This window comes from Lottia gigantea (assembly GCF_000327385.1).
Source record: "Lottia gigantea unplaced genomic scaffold LOTGIsca_21, whole genome shotgun sequence".
Lineage (NCBI taxonomy): Eukaryota > Metazoa > Mollusca > Gastropoda > Lottiidae > Lottia > Lottia gigantea.
This window is the reverse complement of record NW_008708458.1, coordinates 2,440,183-2,454,850: the sequence shown is the minus strand read 5'-3', so window position 1 is coordinate 2,454,850 and position 14,668 is coordinate 2,440,183. Positions and strand designations below refer to the sequence as shown.

At 33.9% G+C, this 14,668-nt stretch overlaps 1 protein-coding gene across 1 annotated transcript; it reads right to left on the bottom strand.

The window, feature by feature from the left end:
• Positions 1-5,386: 5,386 nt before the first annotated feature.
• On the bottom strand, positions 5,387-6,545 carry LOTGIDRAFT_159719 (hypothetical protein; the record flags this gene model as incomplete). The annotated part of the gene is made up of 3 exons (XM_009054207.1): positions 5,387-5,472; positions 5,699-5,887; positions 6,329-6,545. 3 exons carry the CDS (start codon positions 6,543-6,545, stop codon positions 5,387-5,389), a joined length of 492 nt encoding a protein of 163 aa, XP_009052455.1.
• Positions 6,546-14,668: the final 8,123 nt, after the last annotated feature.

Sequence of the window (14,668 nt, the reverse complement as noted above, 5' to 3'; positions counted from 1 at the left end):
GTAGCGTTACTTACACTGTGCGACTAGTAAGCGCTACTCACTGAACAANNCTAGTCAGCTTTATTCACACTGAACAACTGGTCAGCTTTACTCACTGAACAATTAGTCAGCTTTACTTACTGAGCAACTAGTCAGCCTGGTTCACAGGGCAATTAGTCAGCTTAATTCACTGAGCAACTAGTCAGCTTTACTCACACTGAACAACTAGTCAGCTTTACTCACTGAGCAACTAGTCAGCTTAATTCACTGAGCAACTAGTCAGCTTGATTCACTGAGCAACTAGTCAGCTTAATTCACTGAGCAACTAGTCATCTTTAGTCACTGAACAACTAGTCAGCTTAATTTACTGCGCAACTAGACAGCTGTACTCACTTAGCAACTAGTCAGCTTTACTCACTGAGCAACTAGTCAGTTTAATTTACCGAGCAACTACACAGCTTTACTCACTGAGCAACTAGATAGCTTTAATCACTGAGAAACTAGTCAGATTAATTCACTGAGCAACTAGTCACCTTTATTCACTGAGCAACTAGTCAGCTTAATTCAAAGAGCAACTAGACAGATTTATTCACAAGCAACTAGTCAGCTTAATTTACCGCGCAACTAGACAGCTTTACTCACTGAGCAACTAGTCAGCTTTACTCACACTGAACAACTAGTCAGCTTTACTCACACCGAACAACTAGTCAGCTTTACTCACTGAGCAACTAGACAGCTTTACTCACACTGAACAACTAGTCAGCTTTACTCACTGAGCAACTAGACAGCTTTACCCACACTGAGCAACTAGTCAGCTTATTTCAATGAGCAACTAATCAGCTTAATTCACTGAGCAACTAGTCAGCTTAATTCACAGAGAAACTAGTCAGCTTAATTCACAGAGCAACTAGTCAGCGTTACTCACACTGAGCGACTAGTCAGCTTAATTTACCGCGCAACTAGGCAGTTTTACTCACTGAGCAACTAGTCAGTTTAATTTACCGAGCAACTAGACAGCTTTACTCACTGAGCAACTAGATAGCTTTACTCACTGAGCAACTAGTCAGATGTCTGTCTATGCTTATATGTTTTAAGGAATACGACGAATGTTTATGTTGATGCACTGCATATATATCCAGGATGGAGCATTGCGTTTAAATGATTTTTCAGAGAGATTTTCTGTTGCTGTGGATAGCTTTGAAACCTTTGTAATCTACTGAAAGATACAAGTGATCGCGAGAGGGTAATTTTCAGTTTGTTTCGTTTATTCTGTGTTTTGTATCAACAATAAAACTGAAGTAGTGAAGAAGACCTAATTTCAAGTTCAATATTGCTAGATTTCTAATCAAGCACTGATTATCTCATTTCACCACACTTTATGTCTTTTTTCCTACAATTCCACCAGTTTATTGGTACCAAATCGCTGCAATTACCCCCAATTGCCTCAAAATATCAAAGTACGATTTCTACCAACACAATATTATGATTGTGGCACGGTTGACCTTGGCAACAATCTCAAGACTTTTTCTTTAGTTTAATAATGGAAAAAAGCATATATGTTTATGGCCCTCTGCCCCCAGAGCAGCCACTGCATTTTTCTATCCGAAAGTCTAAAACTGAGATAAAAGCCAATGTTGTTCCTTCTTATTAATAATCGTCTATTCTTAATCATTTCATTATGTTCGTATTGCATATAATTAAGATTTTTAACCAATCATCAATGTTAATGTATGTACAGTCTGGATAATTCTCTTCTAATTTAGCTAATTATGAATTTATTATGGAAATATGAGACAAACTGGTATTTTTCAAAGTCATTTGAATATCCTACTTTCTATTCATACAAGTATTAGCATTTTGATTTTCATACATGAAATAAGGGAACCCATCTTCAAACCTGAAGATATGCATAAAATGAATTTCAATAAATTTGTAAAATCGTTACGTATGTTTTGGTGTATTATGAAATATTCATGATTGATATAAACGTGAAAATGTTTCGCCAATATGTTATTTTTGATTTCGAGTTTCGTTTTTCGGCTCGGATCGTTAGTACTTAGTTTATTTATTGATACTATCGACATAAACAATAGCTGATCTGAAGTTGATTTAAAGCGCATTCTGATAGACTGAGCTATATTGCTCACATTTGTATTCCAGAATAGGTCTGTGTTGTAGCCTACCTCCAAAGCTTTTCTTTCAGGGAAAACAGTCCTGACTTTTCAATATGTAAAAAAAAAACTGTGGAAATACGTTTACTTTGATGACAAAAACCCCCCAAACTTTTAGAAACCAATATGTTTTATTTATTTTTTGGAACTTTTGTTTAACAATTATGGTGTTAATTTGGTAGTTCGAATTTCACATCTTCAGAATTCCATCTTGACATATCCTTGCTTACTACGACCTGGAACATTATCATATATTTTTTGTCTTATTGATATATTATTAGAAACATTCTGTGGATGGTATACTCTAATACTCGAGCAGTATGCTTACTCTTCTAGACACCTGATACCACTTTGAAATACTTCATCATGTGAAAAGTTCATTAGCTGCGACCAATGTTTCGTCAATATGTTGTTTTAGATTTCGTTTTGCGTTTCGGATCACTGGTATTTAGTATCTATAATAAATGTCGAAATGATAATACTATGGATATAGATAGTTTTTATCTGTTAATTTAATATGTTTTGAGAAGTTTAGTTACGACTGTAAGATACAAAGACTGAAAGAGCGTAAAATTAAAATTTATATGTAAAAGCTACTGATCCATGAATCCAGATCAATTGCAAACGAAATTCATAAAAATGCGGGGAAAATTGTCCCAAAAAAAAAATTGCAAATCTCCAATTTCGATTTGTAAATGACTTGAATGAAACTGCAAGCTTGCAATGTATATATGTATATCGAGATCCTTATTTGTAATTACTGTTTGGAAAAGTTTTCTCTATCTTTGCAACCTTCGTTACTACAGAAAGTCACAACTGCATCGTAGGAGGATATTTTCAGTTTGTTCCATTCATTCTGTTTTGTATCAACAATAAAAATAAAGTCGTGAAGAAGATTTCAAGTTCAATATTGCTAGATTTCTAATCAAGCACTGATTATCTCATTTCACCACACTTTATGTCTTTTTTCCTACAATTTCACCAGTTTATTGGTACCAAATCGCTGCAATTACCCCCGATTGCCTCAAAATATCAAAGTACGATTTCTACCAACACAATATTATGATTTTGGCACGGTTGACCTTGGATGGATTAAATCTTAACAAAATCTCCCAATAATGTAAGAAGCTTTTAGCAAGAATCTCAAGACTTTTTCTTTTAATAAAGGAAAAAAGCATATACGTCTATGGCCCTGTCCGTCCGTCAACATTTCTTGTGAGCACTATAGAGACTACAGTTTTCATCTGATTTTGATAAAACTTGGTGAATTTGACATATTTTCGATGAACGGTTTTTGAGATTTTGCCCGTGACTTTGTTAAAACGCTTCGAAATTTGTTAAAAATAGTTCGTGAGCAGGATTGAAGCTACAGTTTTCAACCGATTCTGATGAAACTTGGTGTGATCATTGGAATTGATAAGATCTCGGACAAGTTCTAACTTGACGCATTTTTGATTAACGGTTTTTGAGTTATTGCCCTTGACTTTGTTAAAATGCGTCGAAATTTGTTAAAAATAGTTTGTGAGCATGATTGACGCTACAGTTTTCAACCGATTCTGATGAAACTCGGTGTGATCATTGGAATTAATATGATCTCGGACAAGTTCTAACTTGACGCATTTTCGATGGACGGTTTTTGAGTTATTGCCCTTGACTTTGTAAAAACGCGTCGAAATTTGTTAAAAATAGTTCGTGAGCAGGATTGAAGCTACAGTTTTCAACCGATTCTGATGAAACTTGGTATGATCATTGGAATTGATAAGATCTCGAACGAGTTTTAACTTGACGCATTTTCGATGAACGGTTTTTAAGTTATTGCCCTTGACTTTGTTAAAACGCTTTGAAATTTGTTAAAAATAGATCCTGAGCAGGATTGAAGCTACAGTTTTCAACCGATTCTGATGAAACTTGGTGTGATCATTAGAATTGATAAGATCTCAGACAAGTTCTAAATTGATGCATTTTTGATAAACGGTTTTTGAGTTATTGCCCTTGTCTTTGTAAAAACGCGTCAAAGTTTGTTCGTGAGCACAACAGAAGCTACATTTTTCAACCGATTCTGATGAAACTTGGTGTGATCATTGAAATTGATAAGATCTCGGACAAGTTTTAACTTGACGCATTTTCGATGAACTGTTTTTGAGTTATTGCCATTAACTTACGAAAAACGCGTCAAAATTTGTTTGTGAGCACAATAGAAGCTACAGTTTTCAACCGATTTTGATGAAACTTAGTGTGATCATTGGAATTGATAAGATCTCGGACAAGTTCTAACAAGAGATATTTTTGATTAACATTTTTTGAGTTATTGCCCTTGACTTTGTATACACGCGTCAAAAGTTGTTTTTTGCCCTTGATTAGAGCTGTTGTATTTGGGTTATTGATATTGATTTTAAAACAATTTGTGGAATTATTCAGCATAAATAACTGGCATATATATATATATATGTAATTGAATTCAAACTAATAAAATTTCTTCAATATGAGAATATTCGTATATACTTTAGTCACTAAAGACTGTTTTATTATTTCTGACAGCTGCCAGTGGGCGTATGTTACCTTGCATCGCAAGCTATCTTTCTTTAGTTTAATAAAGGAAAGAAACATATATGTTTATGGCCCTCTGTCCCCTAGAGCAGCCACTGCATTTGTTAATCCGAAAGTCTAAAACTGAGATAAAAGCCAATGTTGTTCCTTCTACGATATGATCGTCTCAAACCTTGAATCATTCAAAACCAACATTTGATAAAAAACGAAAAGGACTCCAAATATAAACATTTTTAATATGATAATATCAAATATATTTAGATACGTATAACAATTGTAAATTTATAACAATATCGGTGTTTAGATTGCACTAAGGTCTAATAAATTATGTTTCCATTCGAAAGCACCAAATATCTAACAAAACACAAAACATTCCAAATCACCCCCATCCCCCAACCCCGATTTCTCTCCACACCCCTCCCTTTACCCACACCCACCCACACTCTCAACACGACACACACATACACACCCGTTCATACTATAGGTTTCAACTTTCACAAATATTACACACCTCTCATTCACACATTCACACAATTTCAATCTCTAAATCGTCTCTTAATGACAAAAGCTGTCGGTATCATGTCCATCTTCCAATAAGCACATGTCTATACTTCATTCTATTCCCACTGACGTGAACTTCCAGTCAGTATATATTCCACACAGATAATAGGACTAGAGTATTACACTATCTACTCTTCGGTTTTGAAGCACTTGCAGGATCGGAAGAATCGCCTCATAGACTTTAAACCTCGTCTTTTCGGTCTAATAGTTTGAACTGAAAAAAAAATGAAAAAAAAAAAATTATTGAAATTTAAAGTCAGAAATATTAAACGTTATCCAAATAAACACGATTGGCCCTCTCCTACCCCATCTATGGATATTATCAGAATATAGGCCTACCCTTTACTCCAAATCAGATGCACTGGTACACATGTACAGCGACATCAAGCTTAGTTCGGGAAAATCATTAAAATAAGAAGTTTAAAGCCCTGGCATCTTACCTTCCTGCTCACAAGTAATAACACCATCAGTCTGTGTGGCTTTATCTTCTGTCCTCACAACTCTTTTGGTAGATTGTTGAGGAGTTGTTTTACCAGATTGTATCAAGCAGTCCAATTTGTCACTTGTTGCTCCATCAAGTTGACCGTTGTTATATTGTTGAGTATCGAACTTGATGCCTGATACTTTATCTACAATAGAATAGATTGGACCTATAACAATAGAAACACACGATGCATAACCTGATGTCTGATACAAGAATGTATCAAACCAGAATTTCTGTTCATAACAAAGTTTCGTACGGAAAAACACATATTTAACCCCATAGAGATTTGTTAGATTCGTGTCATTTTGGCCTCAGCGTGAACACTGATCGCCCAGAGGAGGAACTAAGATGATAAAATATCTATAGCTAAAGATAGACAAGTTGGTATAAAGGGTTCCTTTTATTTGTTCCTCCCGCCTAGTCTGATAAGATGCCCAACACAATAAGAGAGCTTTTAAAATCTAATTGCTTTTTTCTTATTTTGGTTCTGACAATTATAACTTACATTGACAATGATCTTAATATCTAAATGCAATAAATTGAATGGGCCTTTAGTTTTGATGAATGTAAAAAAAACGTTCTTTACCTTCATATTTGGTGATCTTTGAAATTCCTGTAAACTGCAAGAATCTTTGGATAAAGCCAGCTCCCTCTTCGATCGGTTTTTGGGTTGTTTTGTCTTCCAAAAATCCAAAAAACTCTCGTTCGTAATATTGGTATTCCTCCACTGTCATTGGCGGAGTAGAATAATCAGGGATATCACCAAAACAATATGGCGGGCGGGACATATATTTCTTGGACATTCTGCAAAAAGAAAAAAAAAATTCAATTTTCAATGAAATCCGGTTGTCTTTTAAGTTAGTTAAGTCTCTCATCGCACTGCTTCCAGTAGATTTCAAACAATAACCAACTATACCGTATAAATCAAATAAACATATTAAGATAATATATTCAAATTTTAAATTTTGATTATTAAGATTTCTTTTTCATCAATTTCGGCAAACTGCATACTCTTCATTTGCCTTGAGTTACTTATGGCCCTGATAAGAAACTTTCTGTGGGTGGTAATAATGCCACTTTTTGAGACAGTTACGACCCTTTTTTTCTCTTCATGAAGACAAAGACTGAAAGAGTGTGAAGATCGAAACGCTATAATTTATATAAAAGTTACTGTAATCCTTGAAATTTAACCAATTACTAACTTATTTAAAGGTGACATTGATGTGTGTCACTTAATTCATAATTTAAAACAGTTGCAAACGACATTCATAAACTAAGCGGGGAAAATTGTCCTAAAATTTAAGCAAATTTCCAATTTCAATTTCAACTTGAAATGAGATTGCAAACTCTAATAATTACAATTTAGTTGATATAATCTTGTCACGAGACTAACAGCAGTGTTTTCAGGTAAAATGGTTAAGTTTGTAATAGTATCTCACCTTAAAATTCCGAAAAATCCTCAAAAAATTGCAGAGAAACTATTAAACACGTCTTTTCAGCAATGAAAAATGTTTCGCTTGTGACGTCATATTATTGTATTATGTATTTTCATTATAACGTCATAATAAAGACAGATTATTCTATTTTTAACGTTTATCCCCTCCCCTTCTTTAAATTTCTGCTTATCATTAATTTATCTGTTTATGAGAAACATTTCTGGTATTTGAGCTACAGGATTTGTTTTTAGCCCGGTTAATGAGTAATATTGTGCACAGCTCACAGTCGAAATTTGAGCACTCCAAGTGTGTCCAGAATTTTACGCGTTACGACTCCGCCATAATATAGAAAAGACATATAGGCCTTTAGAAATAGAAAGTGAAAGTTGTAGTTTAGGGTGTATATGAACGGATTATACGATTTTTCTGAAGGGTAATTACTTATTACATATTCAAGACCCAAATCAACCTCCGAGAATGGAGAAGTAAAGATCTGACGTTGATTATAAACACATTCTGATAAACTGGACGACGTGGATTTCAGCATAGGTCAATGTTGTAACCTAACGTTCCTAATGTTCTTAAAAGGAAAATAGTTGCGACTTTTCAGTATGTAAAAAAACTGGAAATAAATAAAATATATATTTTACAGGTCCAAATAACGATTCATCACGAAAATCGCCATATCATTTCATCAGAAAATTTCATGTCTTAGATCGCTGGAAGTGGAAATGGCGTCTATCCTACGGGCTTTTTCTATCTTATAAATTTCTCTTGCTAGGACGTGCGGATATCCCATCACGCCCGAGGAATGAGTAGGGTTTGATTTTTCGGGCTTAAAGATGCATCTCCTTAAATTTTAGTGTCAAATTAAGCAAACTATTTGATTAATTTGTGTTTCTTATTAATAATCGTGTATTCTTAATCATTTCATTATGTTCGTATTGCATATAATTAAGAATTTTAACCAATCATCAATGTTAATGTATGTACAGTCTGGATAATTCTCTTCTAATTTAGCTAATTATGAATTTATTATGGAAATATGAGACAAACTGGTATTTTTCAAAGTCATTTGAATATCCTACTTTCTATTCATACAAGTATTAGCATTTTGATTTTCATACATGAAAATAAGGGAACCCATCTTCAAACCTGAAGATATGCATAAAATGAATTTCAATAAATTTGTAAAATCGTTACGTATGTTGTCATAAATTCTTGATAAAATAAAACACTTTAAATCCATTTTTATATATGTATACAGAAAAGACTGAAAGAGCGTAAAATTAAAATTTATATGTAAAAGTTACTGATCCATGAATCCAGATCAATTGCAAACGAAATTCATAAAAATGCGGGGAAAATTGTCCCAAAAAAAAAAAATTGCAAATCTCCAATTTCGATTTGTAAATGACTTGAATGAAACTGCAAGCTTGCAATGTATATATGTATATCGAGATCCTTATTTGTAATTACTGTTTGGAAAAGTTTTCTCTATCTTTGCAACCTTCGTTACTACTGAAAGTCACAACTGCATCGTAGGAGGATATTTTCAGTTTGTTCTGATGTTTTGGTATATTATGAAATAGTTATGATTGATATAAATACTGTTTGTTTATTCTGGTTTGGTTTTACGGCGAATTACGGTTTATTTAAAACGTACTCAGATAAACTGAATGATATTGATCACATTTAGTTTCCCGAATCGTGGCCTAGCCTTTCTTTCTAGGAAAACAGTCCCGACTTTTCATTATGTTTAGTACTGTAGAAATACGTCTTATTTGGTGAAAACAAAACGCGAAACATCACTGAAAATATCTGAATAACGAATTAGAGATGTATTTTATTGATCAAAAGGAAATCATTTGAAAAACCTAGAAAATAATTGCCATATGTAGCGAAATTATGACCAAGTTAAAAACATGTTCAATTCTGTTACCTTATCGCACGATGGGATAAAAGTTATTGGTCGTATTGGTTCAATTTAAGCGGTATCGCATTGCTTTTGGTTTTGCTGAGCTTCGCCTTCGAGTATTCAATGGCCCGCCTTTCTCTTTCTCAGGCTTTCTAACTCGGTTATAATCCGATCATTCTTTAAGCGTAGTAATAAGGTAGTCCAGAATTGCAAATCGTCAGAATTCCATCTTGCTATATCCTTGGTTACTACGACTTGGCACAATATTATTTTCATATATATTTTTTTCTTATTGATATATTATTAGAAACTTTCTGTGGATGGTATACTCTAATACTCGAGCAGTATTCTTACTCTTCCAGACACCTGATACCACTTTTCATTATAAAATACTCATACTCTTGTGAAAAGTTCATTAGCTGCTATTAATTTTTTCGCAAAATGTTGTTTTAGTTATGCGGTTCGTATTGAAAGTACTTGGTATCATATAATAAATGTCGAAATGATAATACAGTACTATAATACTATAGATATGGATCGCTATTTATTTTTAATTTCGCAACGTTTCAAAAGGATACCCTAGTTACGACTGTATTTTGATAACACATTGTCACATAGACTGAAAGGTTTTCAACTCCGTAACGCTAAAATTTATAATATAAAAATTACTATAACTCATGAAATTTTATCTTGCTAAAATGTGACGTTGATATTTTAACTAAATTCAAAATCTAGAACAATTGCAAACGAAATTCATAACAAAAGATAATCCCAAAATGAAATTGTAAATTCTTAAGTGACTTGAAATGAAACTGCAAGCTCTAATAACAACAATTTAGTCGGTATAATAACGTCAGGCCACTAACTGTAATGTTTTTACTTAAAATTGTTAAGTTTGTAATAATATCTCACCTTAAAATTCAGAAAAATCCTAAAAAACTTGCAGAGAAACTTGTAAGAACGTATTTTCAGCAATGACAAATGTTTCGCTTGTGACGTCGTATTATTGTATTATGTATTTTAATTATAAAGTCATAAACTATTCTAATTTTAACAATTGCATTCCTCCCCCCTCCTTTCGCCGTTTTTTTGTATTCCTACTTATCATTAATTTCTCTGGGAATTATTTCTGGTATTTTTTCCTCTCACAGCTGGTGATTGTCCACTGTCCATTGGCAAGGAAGTCATAGGAAGCATAAATCCTTAATAGCGAATGCCCTGCTCGGCCAATATTTAAACGCCAGACTGCGCTGCAGGTAGTGAGAACAAATCCCTACATTCTTTGAACGCTATACAAATGTAGCTCACATTTTGATTCCAGAATAGGTCAGTGTTGTAGTCTACCACCCAGCTTTGCTTAAAAGGAAAAAACTGCAAACTTTTCAAAATGTAAAACAAACTTGTGGAAATAAGTACTAATTGGTGAAAAAAAACCCTGAAACACCAATGAAAATATCTAAAACCAATTTTTTTTAGAGACATCTTGTCTACTATATACTTCTACGGTCGGGTGGTATCTTGGCCTTAACTTCGTACGGTCGGGTGGTATCTTGGCCTTAACTTCGTACATTCGGGTGGTTTTTTAGCCCTCGCGTACAGTACAAGATGTATGAGTGAGGTGAGAATATTGGGCATATGAGTTCTACTGCAGTATACATTATGATATCAAAAAGATTATTTCAATCAGACCTAATTTCTTAAACTAAGTAACATCACTGAAGATGTTTAGCCTTCAGCCTTTTCACAATTCACTCACAATACCAGGCTATTTTAGTTTGACTACAAACAATAGCAAGACTCAAAGACTTTCAGGAATTGAAGAATTGGTACCGAACTATTTATCAGCAGAAGACTGAGTTTTTAATCAAAGTTTTCTTGGAAGCATTCAGGCTGAAGATCTCTTCAGTGTTTTGAACTATGTCAATAAAAGGAAAGTATAGAAGCGTCAAGTGGCATTCTAGTGTCATTCAAGACTCTCAAGTTTCGCCTTTTCGTGAATTCTATTCCATATTGGAGTATATTTTTTCAATGGGAAGATTGAAGTATAATTATGTAGTATTGGGTTCCAGGGGTCGTGTAACCCTCCAGCTCAAACACCGTTATCAGCTACACTGAAGACTGGACAAATATAATCGTCTATAGCTACATTAATAAGTTCGAGACCTTAACATTTGTGGACGTCACATTTGGAAAGTAATATACGAATTTTGACGTTTTTTCTGCAGATTCGACAGAAAGGGATACGCGAATAATAAAGTTGAATTAAAAACCATTTTAAAACAATGGGAAAACTGTAAGGTTTGCTATCACTCTTATCTGTGTTTATTCTTTTTCGATCATTTTGTGTATAAAGGCAATATTTATTTTAAATCCAAAAATTCTTTCTACTGAAGCCTGAAAATGTTTATATTTGGAGGATTTATGTTTTAAACCATTGTTGTTGATTGCGTCGTGCATTGTATTATTAGCACTATTGTATTGGAGTGACAACTGTACAGATAGTGTAAGTGATATTTTGGCAGTGGATGCATTGTTGTTATGATATTTTGGAGGCAAACAATGCATGTTAATGTCTGTGAATTTAAGACCTTTATATTATTATGCATGTATTAAGGGCAATTGACGTTGTGTATAATTTGGTTGATGTGCCCTTGAACAGTTTACATAGATTGACATTTAGTGTATTAGTCAATCATTTCTATTCGGCCCTTGATGATCTGGAGTTTGATGATGTAGAACTTGGACTATTGGACTAATTTGTATTATCGCGAAAGACATTGCCGCATATCAGAAATTCTGTGTTTGACAGAAATTTGAAATGTAATATACATTATTCATTTGAATCAATTCAATATTCCGAGAGAACTGTCTACATATTAAGCTAATTTTGTCATTTTCTATGAATGTTTCATAGAAAAAATAGAAGGGAATAAATAAAATGTTAGTCATTTTGGAAACTCCGAGAGACTTTTGTTTATAAAAGTCAAACACATATTATTATCTTACTTATCACCATTAGAGAATGAGGGCTGATGTGGACTTCCTCATAAATAATTGTTAGCGATCCGGTTACGGGAATCCATTTCTATTTTTGCTGAAGTGAAAACTAGGAAGAAGGCAATGCTTTCAAAACAAAAGCTGTCGCTCTATGCTCAAGCAATGCTTCTCAGTTAACGTTTGTAAAAGAACAGTTATGCTTTCTAGTTTGGTTTTTAATATATTGTTTGTAATTTTCAATAATTGATAGATTGTGCCCCGATTGTGATAGTTTTGTGACTTTATGATTGTACATACAAGTGTATTAAAACCTAAATACCCTATTTAGAAACCAGGCATTTTATGCAAAGCATTAAGGAACAAACAGAGATTGATACCTTGTGTTTCCGTCGGATTAGAATCATTAAGATGGTCTGTTTGAAGAGCGTTGAAATGGACGAAGCTTTAATTGTTTCCATCAGGTAAGACATGTTTTCCATAGTCTCCATCCCAGCTCTCTTCAAAATCACAATCGGGTGCTGGTTGTAGCATCATACTTCTAAGAATAAATAATAAAATACTAAAAAACGTTGATTGGTTGATGTTTTTGTAAACAAGAAACAAAAATCGTAAAACTTGGAATTTCAGAAAACAGAGATGACGCCTAGGAAGCCAAATAGCGACATACGATCCAACTACTCTCAGACTGACTGTGATATTAAAATAACATCTTTATATGAAATCTACAAAACACCTTGTGCTTTTACATAATATGCTTTTATTTACTAACATGTGTACTTGTGAGGGTAGGGCATTGTTGAGGTCCATGTTCTAAAGGTATCTGCCGGCCTAAAAAAAAGTCTTATGATATAGTATTCGTTGAATTTTAAAATCGAAACTGTAGGCTACTCTGACCGTATACCTCATTCACAAAATTTGGTAATAACTCTTTCCAAACGTCATGAGATAATTCCATTTAAACGAGAAATCCCCCACGGTGCCATATCATCAGTGAACGAGTTGAAATAGACATTTATTAATTAACAAGCCTCCATCTTGCTCCAGGCAATAGTCTCGTTATATATCGCTCTATACGAGAATATCGTGTTATAATCTGTTGATCAACAACTAAATGCTGTTTTGATTGACAGATGTTACCGGAGGGGATTTCCTGTTTATAATTCTGTCTAGTATATATATTGGATCTTCACAGACTTCCATTCATGCTGTAGTACGATTAAGCAATGTGTTTCATACCCATAACCCATTATCACAACTAGTTCACTGGCAAATACTAGGATAGAGTGCAAAGACACCACACATTTTGGACGACTGATTGAACAACGCAACCAAACAGACTGTTAAGATTGGCGAGTTGTTTAAGAGTTCAACTGTCGTTACTATTACACAATTGTCGGATACTAATAGTTCCAAGTACCAATAGTACCAAGTTGTGTACAATTAATTAATTTCTAGAGCAAATATACAGCTAGATAGAATGCAAATGTAAAACTAGTGAGACAAATTGTACAAATCGTGGTATTAAAGTGCAAGTGGTATCTAGATAGTTCAAAATGGAAAACTAGTGTTAATTTCTACAGCCAGTTTACAGCTAGATAGCTTAGAATGTAAAACTAGTGTGACAGATTTTAAAACCTATGGTATCAACATAAATAGAGATAATTTCTAGAGCCAGTCTACAGTTAGATAGCTTAGAATGTAAAACTAATGAGTCAGATTTTAAAACCTGTGGTATCAACATATAGAGTTAATTTCTAGAGCCAGTTTACAATTAGATAGCTTAGAATGTAAAACTAATGGGACAGATTTTGAAACCTGTGGTATCAACAATAAGAGTTAATTTCTAGAGCCAGTTTACAGCTAGATAGCTCAGAAGGTAAAACTGGTAGAACCGATTTAAAAACCTGTGGTATCAACATATAGAGTTAATTTCTAGAGCCAGTTTACAGCTAGATAGCTCAGAATGTAAAACTGGTAGAACAGATTTTACAGTATAAACATAAATTTCTAGAGCCAGTTTATAGCTAGATAGATTGGGGGCAGATTGTACAACTTGTGGTATTAACATGAATAGAGTTAATTTCTAGAACCAGTTTACAGGTAGATAGTTTAGAATGTAAACATAGTGGGTTATATTGTAAAACCTATGGTATCAACATGAATAGAGTTAATTTCTAGAACCAATTTACAGCCAGATAGTTCAGAATGTAAAACCACCAGACTGTCCACAGTTTAATTGTAATAATTTAACAAACATTCTATCAAATGACGATCAGAACACAATCATCCTCGACATCTTAATCGACTATTAATTCGTTATAATTTAACTCAAATAATTCAGGATTGTTGACTATATTTTACGTTAACTGTGTGGATATGGGCCATCGTGAAAGTGCCGCTAGCGCTTTGCAACATTCAGTCATGTCTCATAAAATCTGGTGTGACAGTTAAAGTACAGACTTCATTCATTCGTTCGCAGGCCCGTAGCTGCAAGGGTCCCAAGGGGGGGGGGGGGGGGGGGGGGAAGGGGGCCAAAAAAATGGGTAGCCCCCCCGAAAAAAAATTTGAAAAGCCT